General features: G+C 40.2%; 1 protein-coding gene across 1 annotated transcript; it reads right to left on the reverse strand.

Moving 5' to 3' along the window:
* Positions 1-545: 545 nt before the first annotated feature.
* tent5bb (terminal nucleotidyltransferase 5Bb) lies at positions 546-11,836 on the reverse strand. The gene is made up of 2 exons (XM_086280056.1): positions 11,372-11,836; positions 546-3,043 (listed from the first exon to the last, which is right to left on the reverse strand). Exons 1-2 carry the CDS (start codon positions 11,525-11,527, stop codon positions 2,018-2,020), a joined length of 1,182 nt encoding a protein of 393 aa, XP_086136182.1. The 5' UTR covers positions 11,528-11,836; the 3' UTR covers positions 546-2,017.
* Positions 11,837-14,814: the final 2,978 nt, after the last annotated feature.

Here is a 14,814-nt window from a genome sequence, read left to right on the forward strand (position 1 = left end):
TATGCAAAAGTAATTACAAAATATCATAGGAGAGAATTATTGGTGAGGAGTATATCGAGTATATCATGACATTATTGAAAAGGCGGCACTTCCATTTTACCACCTGGCTCTCAGCAGCACCTATTAGAGCTCAACTCATCCAAGGTAACAGAGATCTCCATTTTTGAGACTATAGGGCAAAGGGAAACCTTTGTCAGATTCACAGCTGGCGGGACGTGACTAATGCACAGGTGCAGGCTCATGGGAAAACTCTGCTCAGGGAGGCAAAAAAAGGGAGGCACAGAGCTTGAACAAATAAGTGTTTTTGTGTAGCTGATGGAACACAGACAACACACAAGCTGTTTTGTGTGTGATTGAGAAAGATCGCAAAACATACACAGAGGGAGATCTGCAGCAACTGAAACTGAGAAAGTGCGATACACCGACCGGAGATAAAGTATGCATTTATTCTGCACGTCTCTAGACAAATTTGAGTCAACATCTTATCATCCACATCTTACTTCTCTTCCAAGAATGTGAAAAGAAAGACCAAAGTATCACCATCGTTAAACTTTTGATATTTTTTTTAATGAAACAAGTACCCTGACCCTAGATATAGAAATTTACAGTAACCTGAATGAAAAAGATTCAAAAACAGTTCATACATAACAACTACTACAAAGGTCATATTCAGGCACTTGAAACCATATACAGTCCTTGTTTGTCATGCTACACAAAGAATGTCTTTGGTCCTTTTCCCTCCCAGTCAGGTCAGCTGAAACCACAGTCAGAACAAAAAAATGACAAAAAAAAAAAAAAGTTTGGTTTCGTAACCAGTATTTACATTTCATTAAGACCCGAGCCTACATCAGACACAAACTGAAAACGTTCATATATAAAGCCTTCATATTTTTCCATATACATCCACATTGGTTATGAAATACCAGAACAAAAAGGTATAATTATAATGGCTCATATTAGATTTCTTTTTTTTTTTTACAGCAGTGTTAATTGATATAACTTAGTGGAATATTTTTGATACAAGAGTTGGCAAAACAACAAAGTTGGGGGTCAAAATAACAAAGCTACATTGTTACAGGGATACCAAGCACATGACACCCTAAAATCCCAATGCATCAGCATCCATCATGTTCTAGCTTCAAGAGCTCCATCGCTGTTATAACTATACATTACTGAAACTTGTTTTATGTCTTCAGCTGTCGCATTTCTAACACAATTCAGTCGATTTGCTAACATTTCCCACTTGCAGCAGGTTTAGATGCTTGAGCATATGTAAATTTGTGCAACTGGCTTTCTTATCATCACTTGTTTAAAAAAATCGTTTAATAAAATGACATTAGTGAGAATCATTCAACACAACAGGAAAAATATGTAAACAGAACAATAAGGTAGTGAATTGGGCTGTACTGTAAATATGCAGATGATCAGACAGCAAGACAGAAGATTCTTTTATGCGCTGGGTCAATAACAAGTTAAACTTTGTGTAGTTGCTAATAGCTGTGTGACCTATAAATTGAATGTTTAGGGCACAAAAGTTTTTTAGATGAAAATGCCCTGAGCAATAAGTTGGCAGTTAGATTCCTTCCTGTCTGGCCAAACCTTAGTACATGGTAAATGGTAAATGGCCTGTATTTATATAGCGCTTTACTACATGTCATTTGCCTCCCTCCTTTCCTTCCGATCTTCACTTTCCCTACCAAATTATCCTTTAAAAATTCAAAACAAATCACAGGCACACGTTGAAAATATAATTTCCTGTTTTGAAACGCAAGTTCATCTAACAAAACAAAGACCTATTCCGTGAAGGCAGCAGAGCTAGAAACTTAAGATGTACAGCTCACAGACCCAGTAAATAGCTTCACACTGAGAAGAATGGATTGTCTTCTACAGCCAAGGCTGTTCGACACAACACTGACCCCTTACAGTGAACATTTCGGTTAATGAATGTTCTGCTTACATCAAAGTAAAGGTTCAAAAAAGAAACATAAACTTTCCACGCAGTGATAAAAGACACTGCTCAGCTGCAAGGCAGCCATGTTTGATAAGAGTTACTGCACGTAGCCATGGGTGACTGAACTTGCGCCACGTAGTAATTGCTGAAGTTGACGTCTCTGACATAGGGAGCAGGCTGGTAGTAGCAGGTGATGTTGGACAGAGCGGGGATGGCATTCTGTTCGGCCATTACACGCAACGCCAGGGCAGAAATAAGAGCCAGCGTTTGCCGGCGCTCGTGTCCCATCAGACACACAGTGCTTTCATCCACCACTTGTCTCAGAGTCACCAGATACTCATAGCGCTTGTCCTCCATGCCCGCAAAGTGGTTCTGCAGATATCCCTCCAGCTTTCTCTGCTGCTCGCTTATGTCGGGGAAGTCGATGAAGAAGCGCGAGCACATGTAGCGCTGCATCTGTTTCATCTGAGTTGCGGAAGATGGATGGAAACCGCGCACCAGCAGGTGGCAGTACTTGAGCAGGCCGCCGCCCCGGATCTCTTCTGGACTGCGGGTGGCGATGGTCTTGGAGCGGAGGTGATCCAAAGCTTCCTCAAAGTCTCCATACATACTCTCTCCCTGGACTGTAGGGTGGAAGGTCTCGGACATGGCTGTTTCCGAGCAGCGGTCGAACAGCAGCAATGAGTCCAGAGTAATCTGGAAGGAGTCGACGCTGAACTCGAACTGCCTTCTCAGCGTGTCCACAAACTTCAGTTCCACGTTTTTGCCAGTGTTGTTGGAAAGTGAGATGAGGCTCCAGCGATCTGTCTCGTTGCAAACTTTCACCAGCTTCTGAACATATGCCTCCTTTAGGGCAAGGGCTGTGATTCGATCTCTGCATACCCCTTCGGGCAAGAAGTCCACCAGGCAGTCCAGCACCACGTCCTTCACCAGCCGGAAGGTTTTGTCATCAGTCAAACTCAAGCCAAAGATCAGGTCCAGGTCTTTGTAGCCAAGGCCGTTGTCCTCATGAAGTACGTGGCTGGCTGCTGAACCATTCAGCTTAACATCACGTACCATCACGCCATGCTCCTCCAGTCGAGCCCTGACCACCTGAAAGTAAAGACACAGAGAAAAGACACAAAATGAGAGACTAAACACTTTATTAGGTTTATTGTGAAAGTAGAACGCACAATAAAGCATAAATTTGTAATTGAGTTTGATTAAGTTTAATTATATATTTTTTTAATCTTTCCTTGCATAATAAAGTAGTTGCTATGTTTTATTATTGTTTAGGGCTTACATGAAGAACACATCTCTGGAGTGAACGAAACGCTGCAGCTTTTTTAAAGAGCAACTGGCACTTAAGTGACTACTTATTGGTGTAGTCTCTCACTCAAAGAGATGACCTCCATTTACATTATAAAGTGACAGACCAGCGACAGCATAAGCAAGAGCACCCACAAACCTCCCTCTGGCAACAGAGCTCTCTATAAGTAGACGGGCCAAAGCCAGATTGCCAGGTGACTGCGAATGCGTTTCCCCCACTGCACCATAAATTCCACTTAACAAGTGAAAGATCCCAGATTCAGTCCCAGGACGAGATACCAGTCCCCTGAGGGGCTGTGTTAGAAAGTTTATCTGGTGTAAAAATCTGCCAAATCAAATACGTGGAGTTACTCACCGTGGTGACCTCTAGTGAATAAAGCGGGATTTATGGTTCAGCAGGGGTAACACATTTACAGTCCTCAGGCAGTCTGAGGACGGTCCGTCTACCCATAGAGAGCTTTTTTGGTGATGGAGGCAGTGTACAAAATATATACCACAACCGGTGTGTGGGCTACTCTTGCTTGGGGTGTAGTTAGTCTATCAGCCAGCTGCAGACACAAGCAAAGTTACAATATACAAGTAACAAGAATTGAAACCGAGTAAAACCAACTTTTTTTTTCATGGTTTTCCCATTCCTGGTGAACTCCGCTGTGACCCCTAACCCTATTCCAACCCACCTGTCAACTAATGTATCTTCAACAGGCACATAGGTCATGCACATCCAGCGACGCACTGTTAGGATTTTGGAGAACAAAATAGGAGCACATCTAAAAACCCTTCTCCGCTCACTGTGCAACTAGAACCGTGTACGCGGTTTGTGGCACCATAAATTACGCTTCAGGGAGCAGCTGACTGTAGCTTTTTTTTTATCTCAAAAAGCTGCTCCACAGAGATTAGATGTGGAAAAGATGCGGCATGTCTGTGCTTGACAGGTGTAAGTGACTCATAAAAGGAACTGTTGAGCTTTGAACTTTTAAACTCATGAATGTGGACCAAATTGAAAAAGGTGTTTATAATGTTATTGGAACACACTGTACAGATGTACTGCTGTGGTTCTTGGGAAAATTACAGAACTACAGGCAGTTAAGATCTTTGTGCTTCCTGTCTGTTACATCACTCAAATCACACTCAGGGGGTGGGGGGGGCAACTAACAAGGCCAAGTCTGAAGAAATCCAAAGCACAGCTGTTCACAATTCATTAAAACGCTCTCACTATGTTATGGGAATCTGATGTTACTGTTCAATGGTGTGATGTCTCTTCACTGAATGCGTAGAGACAAGCAATGCCTATCCAGTCAGGTAATCCTATATACTGAAAGAGAGTATAACCATAATGCTACGTTTAACCTGCAAAAAATACAGGGCACACATACTGAATGCTAAAATTTTACTCTAAGCCTTAAGCTGAACTCTAACCCTGGACAAGAATATTAGAATGTATCAGAATATGTCATTTTTGGTTTTATTAAACTTTTCTCCCATATTTTGTCATTCAGGGAACAAATTAAAAAAAAAATGATTCTGACACATCAAAAAGTCGTTGGTTTTGTTTTTTATTCCTAGCTACTGTTTTCACTAGAACCATAAATTAGTCGATCAGAGAGACAAAACACTTTAAAACCCTTAACTAGCTACGCACACAGTCTAATCCAACCCAGAGTGAATTTAATAATCCTCAAAGATTCCTAAAACTCATATTTCCACATGCATTTTGTTGTTTATTCCACCTAATTCCAAGTGAATTAGGTCAAGTTGTGTCCTGAAGCCATTGTTTTAATGACCACATCTGGTAATCAGCACATTAGCTAGAGATAGATCACATAAGAAGAACTGGATGAGTAAACTTGTTACTACTCCACCTAAAACCCCAAATTGGTGTTTTCATAAACTTGTTTATTTATATTAAACAAACTAAATAAAATTATTTAAAAAGAAAGCTAATTTCAGTTACTGCCTCATTCACAAGCAATTACCACAGCCAGTAGTTTTGGATACTTGATTTTTACACCAGAGGTCCTTTCTAACCCAACACTGGAGGATTTGTGTCTCCTCCCAGAATCAAACCAGGGATATTTTGCTTACTACTTAAATGTGTAAACTACTATACTATGGAGCCACTAAATATGTAATGATTATACCAAGGCAATCTAACATACAGTATCATGCACTGTGCTTAATACACAGACAATGAAATGCTACATGTCCTGACAACTGAATGGTAGTTTCTTAAAAACTTTTAAACTACAGATTCTGAAAAAAAGCAACATATTTCTAATAATTCAATCAGTTTGACCACAAATCCAGTATACTTCTAGTTTTCTGTTACCTAAACCTAAACGAAACAACAAGCAAACACTTCAAGAGCAGCCAAATATATATAGTATATTGTGCTATTAAATGAACTAAAGAAACCCCATTACTCCAAAATCTAATGAGAAAAGGTAGAGAGAATATTTTTGCAGAGAGAAATTATGCAGGATTTCAGTCCAGTGGACAAGACTGCAGAGATTTTTTTAACCTATCCAAGGGAAACCCACAGAAAGTATTTTCACTGACCTCACACTTAAACAGTTGGTTTGAGTTAACAGCACACTATAATGTGTTTGTTTGGGAGTCCCAAAAGTAGTGTATGGGGAAGTACAGCTGTGCTAGCCCCACAGAATGCATCCTTTACCACTCATAAAACAGGATGGTACATTTCCCAAATGACTCACCAGCACCTGATGAGAGCCTAACACTTACAGTGATGTAAAAACACATTACAAAAAGAATTGCAAACACACCAGACTGTCTGGTGTTGACAACGCCTTGGCGACAGTCTTTCCACTTTCCTTCTGGCATCTTAATAGTTTCCTTGACTATTTCATTTAAGCTGTGGACAAAGTGTGTTTTTATTATAGCTGTTTGAAATGACCCAGCCAGTTGCCAGCACATAGTCCCCTGGACGCCAATGAGAGCTCTGGGCAGTGAGACAGATTATCCCTGTGCCAAGTAAATGGCGACATCAAATGAGGAGTTATGAGTCCCTGACCTTCAAATCCACTCCAAGACTAACCCAGCCAGTCAGTAGTACAGTAGCTTGGCAGACAGCGGGGGATGCTGATGATGGTTTTACTTCTGACTTGAAATGCTTCCTCAAATTTCTTATGCACGGGTGCTCATTTCACCTGTGCTCTTAGACAAGAATGGGTTGTGTGCTGAAACATGATGCTCTTGTGATAAAAGTTTTCAAAGAAGGATTCAGTTTCAAGGATTCACTTAAGTTTTAATGTCTCAGTCCACTCAAACTTTATTTGATAGGAATATATCCAAGGGACCAATTTGGGGGGACTTTTGCTGTATTAGATGTCTGTGCCAGCCATGTAAGATTAAACTGGTGAGAACCACTCTAGTGTATGTGGATTTATTAGTAAAAACCAGTCTTACTAACCTCACAACCATCTGACTTATCTCATATAAAATCACAAATTAAAAGACTCGGATACAGCACTGGAACAGAATCGTAATAGTTTAGGTGTAAGCAAGTAAACTGTTCAGTATGAAAACTTGAGGTGGAAAAACTAGTAATTAAAACTTATACACCCGCAACTCTGTATTTTTTAAATTTCATTATGTTTAACACTTAGTTTGTTTGTTTTTTGCCAACCGTATTTTATAACAAGCTATCCTTGCCTATGGCATTGTAATTATTTTTAGCTACTTTAAATATAGTTATACTTAAAAGTAGTCTGTGTATTTGCATTTTAACTCTAAAATCAAGCAAACCAAAACAATAATACCAAGAAACTTTGGTCTTTGAACTCCTGAGTGTTGATTTTTTTTTAGATAACGTGATAACTTGATCCAACCTCGATCCAACCTAGCTACCAAGTCTGAGCAGCATACACCTGAGTTCACTTTCTGGGATGCAGTAGAGTACACTAGCTGTAGCAACTAACCCTGTTGGCCATGAATGGAACCATAACCATGTTATCAGCTAATCCAGAACTCACTGACTTCTTCCTGTGGTTTGCATTCACACATTTTGGTTAACTTGCAGTTTTCTCGTGTCAAAAGAAGCCAAACTACAGGAAAAAGCTACAAGTTTACAAACACAGCTGATTCAGACCAGAGTATATGAACTATAGGTTTCAAAAGATAGATTCACTTTATAAAATTTTAATTTGTACCACAAGATGGTTTGATGTAACCTTTACTGTACCAGGTAATTCATTGAGAATGCATCATATTTACAAATACAACCTAGAAAAAGGCATTGAGTGATGAACAATTTATTATAAAGTTTGAGTAATGACAGAGAGTACCCTTAAACATTTTTTAATGTATGGGTTTTAAAATGTAAAAATAAAATCTACACCTTGTGTGTTCCAGATATAGCTATTGCCCTGTCCACAAAAGAAATGATGGGAAGTTTTAGTTTGCAAACTTTCAATTTGAAATTAAAATGAGCAGACAGAAACTCCAACTCATGAATGGAAAGCCCAGCCAAAGAGATACCATCAACACTAAAAAAAAAAACATTCAGCCTAGAAATGAATGTTCCCAGGTTACCTCCTCTACGGGAACTGGGAGCATGTGGTGTCTTCATGTTGCTCGGTCCCAACAATAGCCTACTGAGGAGTTGGTTTACAGTCTGGCAAGGGCAACAGCGGCTCAGGCGACTGCTCTCCATTTACCACAGTAACACTTTGTCATGCCCAACCCTCAAGCCCACTGTTATTACAGGCACTAATCCCATCCTCATATTCTGCTTCAAACCCAGGCCATTCGCTACTGTCTGGAGAGTGGAGTAATGTTTCAAGGTTTCATGAAAAATAAGAACCCATACCTCTGCCTCCACATATGAACCCATTCAACAATTTACGTAACAATGATGCATGCGTCACGTAATCTGCGTTTTTCATCATGTGATATGATGCTCCTCGGTATGTAGTACACTGGGTGTGTGTAGGTTTAGTCCGCTGAGAGGGATATCACAGGATCTGGCTTTGAGCTGTCAACGTTCACAGAAGTGTGAGTAATGGCAAAAGTTTTCCTTCACTGCTCCCAGGGTTCACTCACAACCAGACCACAAACAGATGTTATTTTAATGTGGATATTAGACAAATACACTGTTAAGAGATTGTCCTGTGACCCTTTGGGACTGTGATCCATCAGTTACTTCGCCCAGTATGACAGAACAAAATACTAGTGTGGCTACAAAATCACTTAGGGGGATGACTTTGTCTGATGGGAAGGTTGAAAAAGTGGCAAACTAGTGGTTTTGAATGTTGCAGCCTATTTACTGTGAAACACCCCGCATTACTGTCAACCATTTGATAGTGGCTTAAATCACAAAACTTTTTCCCCCTCCAACCACACTGCCACTGGTTTCCATTCATGGCCACATGGTATAAAAATCAACTTGCAGACATTAAGTCTTTCAACAGGGAGCATTGTGTCGCTTCATTTTTATTTTTGTCACGATATCTGCATGGTCATACAGAACACAATTTCAAATCAGTCTACACTTATAGATGCAGTGCCTTCATGGTTTCCACCAGAAAGGTTAATCCTGACAGGTTCAGCTGCCACAGAGAAGGTGGTTTCAGGGATTTACTGTTGCACTCAATTGATATATTTCTGTAAATGAGCTGTTTCATCTGCGAGTAACAGATCAAACAGTTGTTAGCCCACTTTATAGCTTCTACCAGCAGACATCTTAACATTTCACATTTGGCCAAAAAAACAATAGACCTCACACTCACAGTGGATAAGATCAGCTAAGCTGCCATAGCATTTGCCAGGTTCTTCCATACTTTTTGAACTGCTTCGTAAAGATTTGAGCTGGATGTGTGTGACTTCTTAACTACACATTTAAACAATTTTGTTCTTACTTGAAATCCTAATCTGCTCAATTAGTTTTTATTTTATTAACAGCAGCAATAGCAGCTATGTGTTGGTTCAAAGATGTTACGACGCCACCTCCCACAGCTACATTAAGTACTTTCCCAGATTTTCTTAAACACATTTCCAGAAACCGTGGCTCCACTTCTCAAAACTCAGAACACAAACTACACATCTAGTGTAAAATGAAACACACCACTCAAAACCATCTTATCAAAACTTATTTCTTCCACGGAACAAAACAATACACACAAGCATATTTATGTCAACTGAACTAACAAGAGAATTTTTAGAATTGCTTTCCGCTGCCTCCTCCGCCTCTCGCTCTGCCTCTTCCTCTATAAAACACCTGTATACGTCACTTGAAGCCTCTTTCACACAATGACACATGATCGAATTGTTCTTCAAATTGAGGCTGAACAAGCACAACTGCACAGTTTCTTCTTTAGTCACCTTTTCCACTCACTATGTGTTTATACACCTCTTTGTATTATTTATTAATAATAATAATAATAATGGATTGGATTTATATAGCGCTTTTCAAGGCACCCAAAGCGCTTTACAATTCCACTATTCATTCACTCTCACATTCACACACTGGTGGAGGCAAGCTACTATTAGTTATTATTGATCACTGTCTTCATCCACTCGCCCCAACCAGTTTCAAAAGATGGTTGCCTCTCTCTGAGCCTGGTTCTGCCAGAGGTTTCTTCCTGTTAGTAGGGAGTTTAACCTTGCCACTGTCACCAAAGCGCTTGCAAATACATAAAATACATACATAAAATTGAACTGAATCGAACTGAATTAACTGGGACTTAGCGTGTTGCATTTTGTAAGCCAGTGTTCCTATGTCAACAATGTGCGCAAATTCATGCAAACTGCATTCAGAGATTTGCAAAACTGACAGTGGAATAGTGCAGAGTTTAGCTGGACGGAGGCACGTTGTTTGTAGATGAGCTTCATGTTTTCAGAATTGTGACATCAATGAGTGATGTCACAATTGCTACATCCATCTTTTACATAGAGTCTATAGTTTTAGTAAGTTAAAAAAAACTTTACTGGTGTTTTGGGTTAAGCAGTATTGAGTATGCCAACGTCTTAGCACTCAAACACAATAGATAAAGAATATTCTGGATAAGAAATTTTCTTAAGAATTTAATCCGAAAGTTCCACAAAAAGAATGCAGGCTCATTGTAAGAAAAAATGGTTAAGGTCCCTTATGACTAGAGGACTATGTAATGGAAGAAAGGCATCACAGGGGAGAGATTACATTGGTAGGCCTCTTTGATTATAGGGGTCTTTGAAATGTGTGTGTGTGTGTGTGTGTGTGTGTGTGTGTGTGTGTGTGTGTGTGTGTGTGTGTGTGTGTGTGTGTGTGCACGCGCAAGGTCTTCCCTCCCCCATATGAACACTGTAGAAAATATTAATCATTCAAGCAACACATGAACCAGGATTACAGGCTATTAATGTCCGGAAAAACTGCAGCCCACGCAAATCCCCACATGTTCCAGTTCTAGTAAATATACTGTGGTGTGGTCATTATCTCACAGAAACTGTGAAAAAGGGACTTGCGGAGGAGAAGCACTAGTGAGTTAGTGGAAAACTGCAGTCACAGTGTCAGATCATCTCCACTAATGTGTCTGACTGTAAGTGATTGAGTATCTTTTAAAGTTTTATCAGTTCTGCCACAAATCCTAATTACTGCAGAAAAACAGCAGAATGTGGAGCAAACAGAATATTTCAATATGTAGGCCTGATTTTGATTAGCCGGGCTTGTTTAGAAGTTATGTTACTGTGTACCTTTGGAGCAAGTGAAATCTCATTGACTCCACAGTCACTGCAAAATAAATATACTGCACTCACCCACTGTCAGCAGACTACTGTAAACTGCTATTTTCTAATTACTAAAAACTTTATTACCAAGATGGCATATGACACAGTTGTGAGCAACAGTGGCGGAATATCTTTATATATGCAGAGCATTAAAATTGCCTTTCACCCAAAAAGGTAACACACCTTGTGTCAAATTAATCAAAATAACAGTTTTTCATTAATTTCTTTCTTTTTTTTTCTCTGTTTGTTGAGAATAGGGCGATATGGGGATACATGAAACTAAGAGAAGATGTACTTTTCCCTCTTCTCTGTCACTTCTGCTTCAGTGCGTTTTATTAGATAGCAAAACGACTATGAGAGAGCTAGTGAGAGAGCTAGTGAGAGGGGTCTCACCTGAACGATCTGCCGGGGCTGCACGGACAGCGTGGGGAAGTTTCCTCGGCCGTGGATCGGTACGCTCTCTCCAAGGATGGAGTCCAAACGCCGAACCTGATCCCATGACAGCACGCTCACCCGCCGACTCTGCTCCGAGACATCACCGGAGGACATGACGACCGGAGGCAACGGGACGTCCAGAGAAAGTGTCGTTGCACTGTTAGAACAACTTGAAGCAATTCTCCTCAAACGAGGAAGAGCCGGTGATGTTAGGGCGACAGTGGGTGTGAAAAGCTCCCAGTGCGTCTCCCTCTCTCACTCTCTGTCTGTTCTTGTGGAAAAACTTTCAGAAAGCTCCAAAATGTGTTAACTCTTTTAGAACATCGCACATTCCCAGAACAAAACTTCCTGCGCCTGCGTCGCTCTCTGTCTCCACTGACTGTCTGTGCACATTAGAGCCTCCTCTGGACTCGCCCGGGGTTTTAACCGAGCAGGGATTAACGGGCGCCACCCCATTGGCTGGCCAGAGCCTTAATAACGCTTCAGCATACAGACTGCACTCCGTTTGCACACAGACCCGTGAACACCTACTTCCCTTGCGTCACATGGCATGTTCAATGACTGTAGGAAGTATAGTAATTACTATGTGCAAGTAAAAAAAACACAACCTTGAACTGCTCACGTCAGGCTTCAAGACTTTACCCAAACTGCATACAGTACCTCATCTCACACTGGTCTGTTTAATAGGAAGGAGAAAAGACAAAGGAAGTTTACTTCAAATGCATTTTGCAACAATAAATAAATATATAACAACTAAAATGTATGGAAACAAATCATAATATCATCATATTCAAATTCAGTGTTTTTAATGGAGTAAGCTGAAAGTTCATTGTAAAAAAAAATAACAGACTTCCTTTTTGATTTGATACTGTGAAGCTTAAACAATTAAAAACAGTAACATTAGCAATCATAACACTTCTTTAAAGCCAAAGTCCTGAGTTATTTTCAAAAGAAAAGAAAACGAAACTTCTTGACCCCGTGTTAAAAGATGAACAAATGCTTCACATCACAACATTTGTCTGGCCTTTTCCTCTAGGACTATTTTCTGAATATCCCGCTGTTAGCAGACTAGCATCATTTATCCCTCATGCGACTGTATGGTAAACAGTGGGATTAAAGTTTGGTTGGGTTTAGATACAACGACAGAATGGCAGAATTGCATCTCAGGAAAGATAATTAATTTTTTGTTAAAATAACTACTTTGTTAAAGTTAGAGAAACATTGTTACACAGTTATAAAGCCATTGTTATGCCTTAAATAGCAACGGCAATGATCTCTTAAATGATAGCCAAAAGTTTTGGAGGTCCATGCATCTACCCCAAACTATTTTCTTTTCTTTCAGACATCTAGAAAACAAAGAAAAATTGACATTCAGAACTTCTAATACATGTATTCTATATTGATTCCAGGTATATGCACACATTTTCATGGCAATCTGTCTGAAAGTTAAGCTAATAGCATTTCATCTTAAACTGCTCCCCCAAGTCATCCTTGTCAAAGAAGAGATCAGAGCCCCTTCGCTAGCCCTCCTTTGTTCCCGGACAGAAACTTGTCATCTGTTTTGTTTTTATTTTCTGTAATTGGTGTTGCAAGAAGGTGTTGCTTTTAACTAGAACCACTACATTAGAATTCAGATTTAGAGGAAATGTGAAAAGAGTTTTGCTCAGTGGAGGACATGACCATTTTTCACTCCACGCTCAAAGGAAAATGACCTAATTCGTTTTGGTGATACCATTATGTACAACATAAGGTCATGATGAAGAGTCACACATTTCTGGATGTTTAGGTTGACCAACATACCCGTGTTAGAGAGATTATTCATTTTTGACCCCTGTGGGATGACACAAAGGGATTTGTGACCTTAATTGGGGGCCTGATCTCTGATCAGTGGGCCTGATCTCTGATAACAACGAGACGGCCTACGTGAAGGAGATTAGGAATCTGGAGAACTGGTGCCAGAGGAACAACCTCCTTCTAAACGTCAGTAAGACAAAGGAGCTGATAGTGGACTTCAGCACTAAGCAGGAGAGGAACTACCAGACCCCCGTCATCAACGAGTGCCCAGTGGAGAGAGTGGACAGCTTCAAATACCTCGGAGTTCACATCACGCAGGACCTGTCATGGTCCTGTCACATCAACACCGTGGTGAAAAAGGCCCGACAGCGTCTCTACCACCTCAGACGCTTGAGAGACTTCCAACTGCCCTCCAAGGTGCTCAGGAACTTTTACTCCTGCACCATAGAGAGCATCCTGGCGGGAAACATCTTAACCTGGTTCGGGAACAGCACCATGCAGGACAGACGAGCTCTACAGAGGGTTGTGCGGTCAGCTGAGCGCACCATCCGCTCCGAGCTCCCTGACCTGCACTCAATCTACAGCAGGCGGTGCTGGACCAAGGCCAGGAAGATCGTGAAGGACCTCAGCCATCCCAACAACAGACTGTTCTCTCTGTTGAGGTCAGGAAAGTGATTCCGCTCCCTGAAGACCAACACAGAGAGACTGAGGAGGAGCTTCTTCCCGCAGGCGATACGGTCTCTCAATCACACCACCACACAGTACTGACCCACACATATGGTTCTTACACACACACTGGACTTTCTGGACTTTGTTTTTGCACAACACTGGTCACTATATTCTTCATTTCCGGTTAATACTTGTACAGCTGCTGTTATTGTGTATATATTTATTTATATTTAGATTTCTTCATACATTCTTATATAGTTCTATATTGTGTATTGTGTATTTTGTTGTACAGTTATTTTATTTTCAACTTTAATTTATATATTTTATCTTATTCTTCCCAGTTAAATTTACCCTTCATTCTAATTTGTGTTGTACAGTTATTTCATTTTTAACCTTAATTTATATTTTATTCCTTCCTAGTTAAATTTACCCTTTTTAATTTTTCATATTTATTTCCTATCTTATTCATAGCCTTTTCCTTTTTTGTTCTCTTTAGGTCACGAGCAGTTGTCCAAGCATTTCACTACATATCGTACTGTGTATGACTGTGTACGTGACAAATAAAATTTGAATTTGAATTTGAATTAATTTGCTTTGTCGTTGTTTCATTTTCTTAAGAGCAATTTGTGTGTCTCCTACCATGACAGAAAAAACACAGGGAAGCCCCAGTGTCATTTTAGAACAGAATGACAACATGGAAAAATATTGCCATGATTTGCATATCATGTGCATAATGTAAATACTGTACGTCAGTCTGCATTGACTCAACCGGCAATAGCAAATACCACACACTGCACTGTTATCACCAGCTCTACAAAAAGTGTTGTTTTTTATTGTTGACAGTACACATGAATATAGTTCCTATTTATTTATTTATATTTAAACACTAGCTGCTGATACCTAAAGTACAACTCATTTTCTAGCCTTTTATGGGTCCA

This window comes from Aulonocara sp. 'chitande type north' Nkhata Bay, linkage group LG22, assembly GCF_057382095.1.
Source record: "Aulonocara sp. 'chitande type north' Nkhata Bay isolate Kocher_YH1m ecotype deep benthic linkage group LG22, A_spYH_male_GT1.1, whole genome shotgun sequence".
NCBI lineage: Eukaryota > Metazoa > Chordata > Actinopteri > Cichliformes > Cichlidae > Aulonocara > Aulonocara sp. 'chitande type north' Nkhata Bay.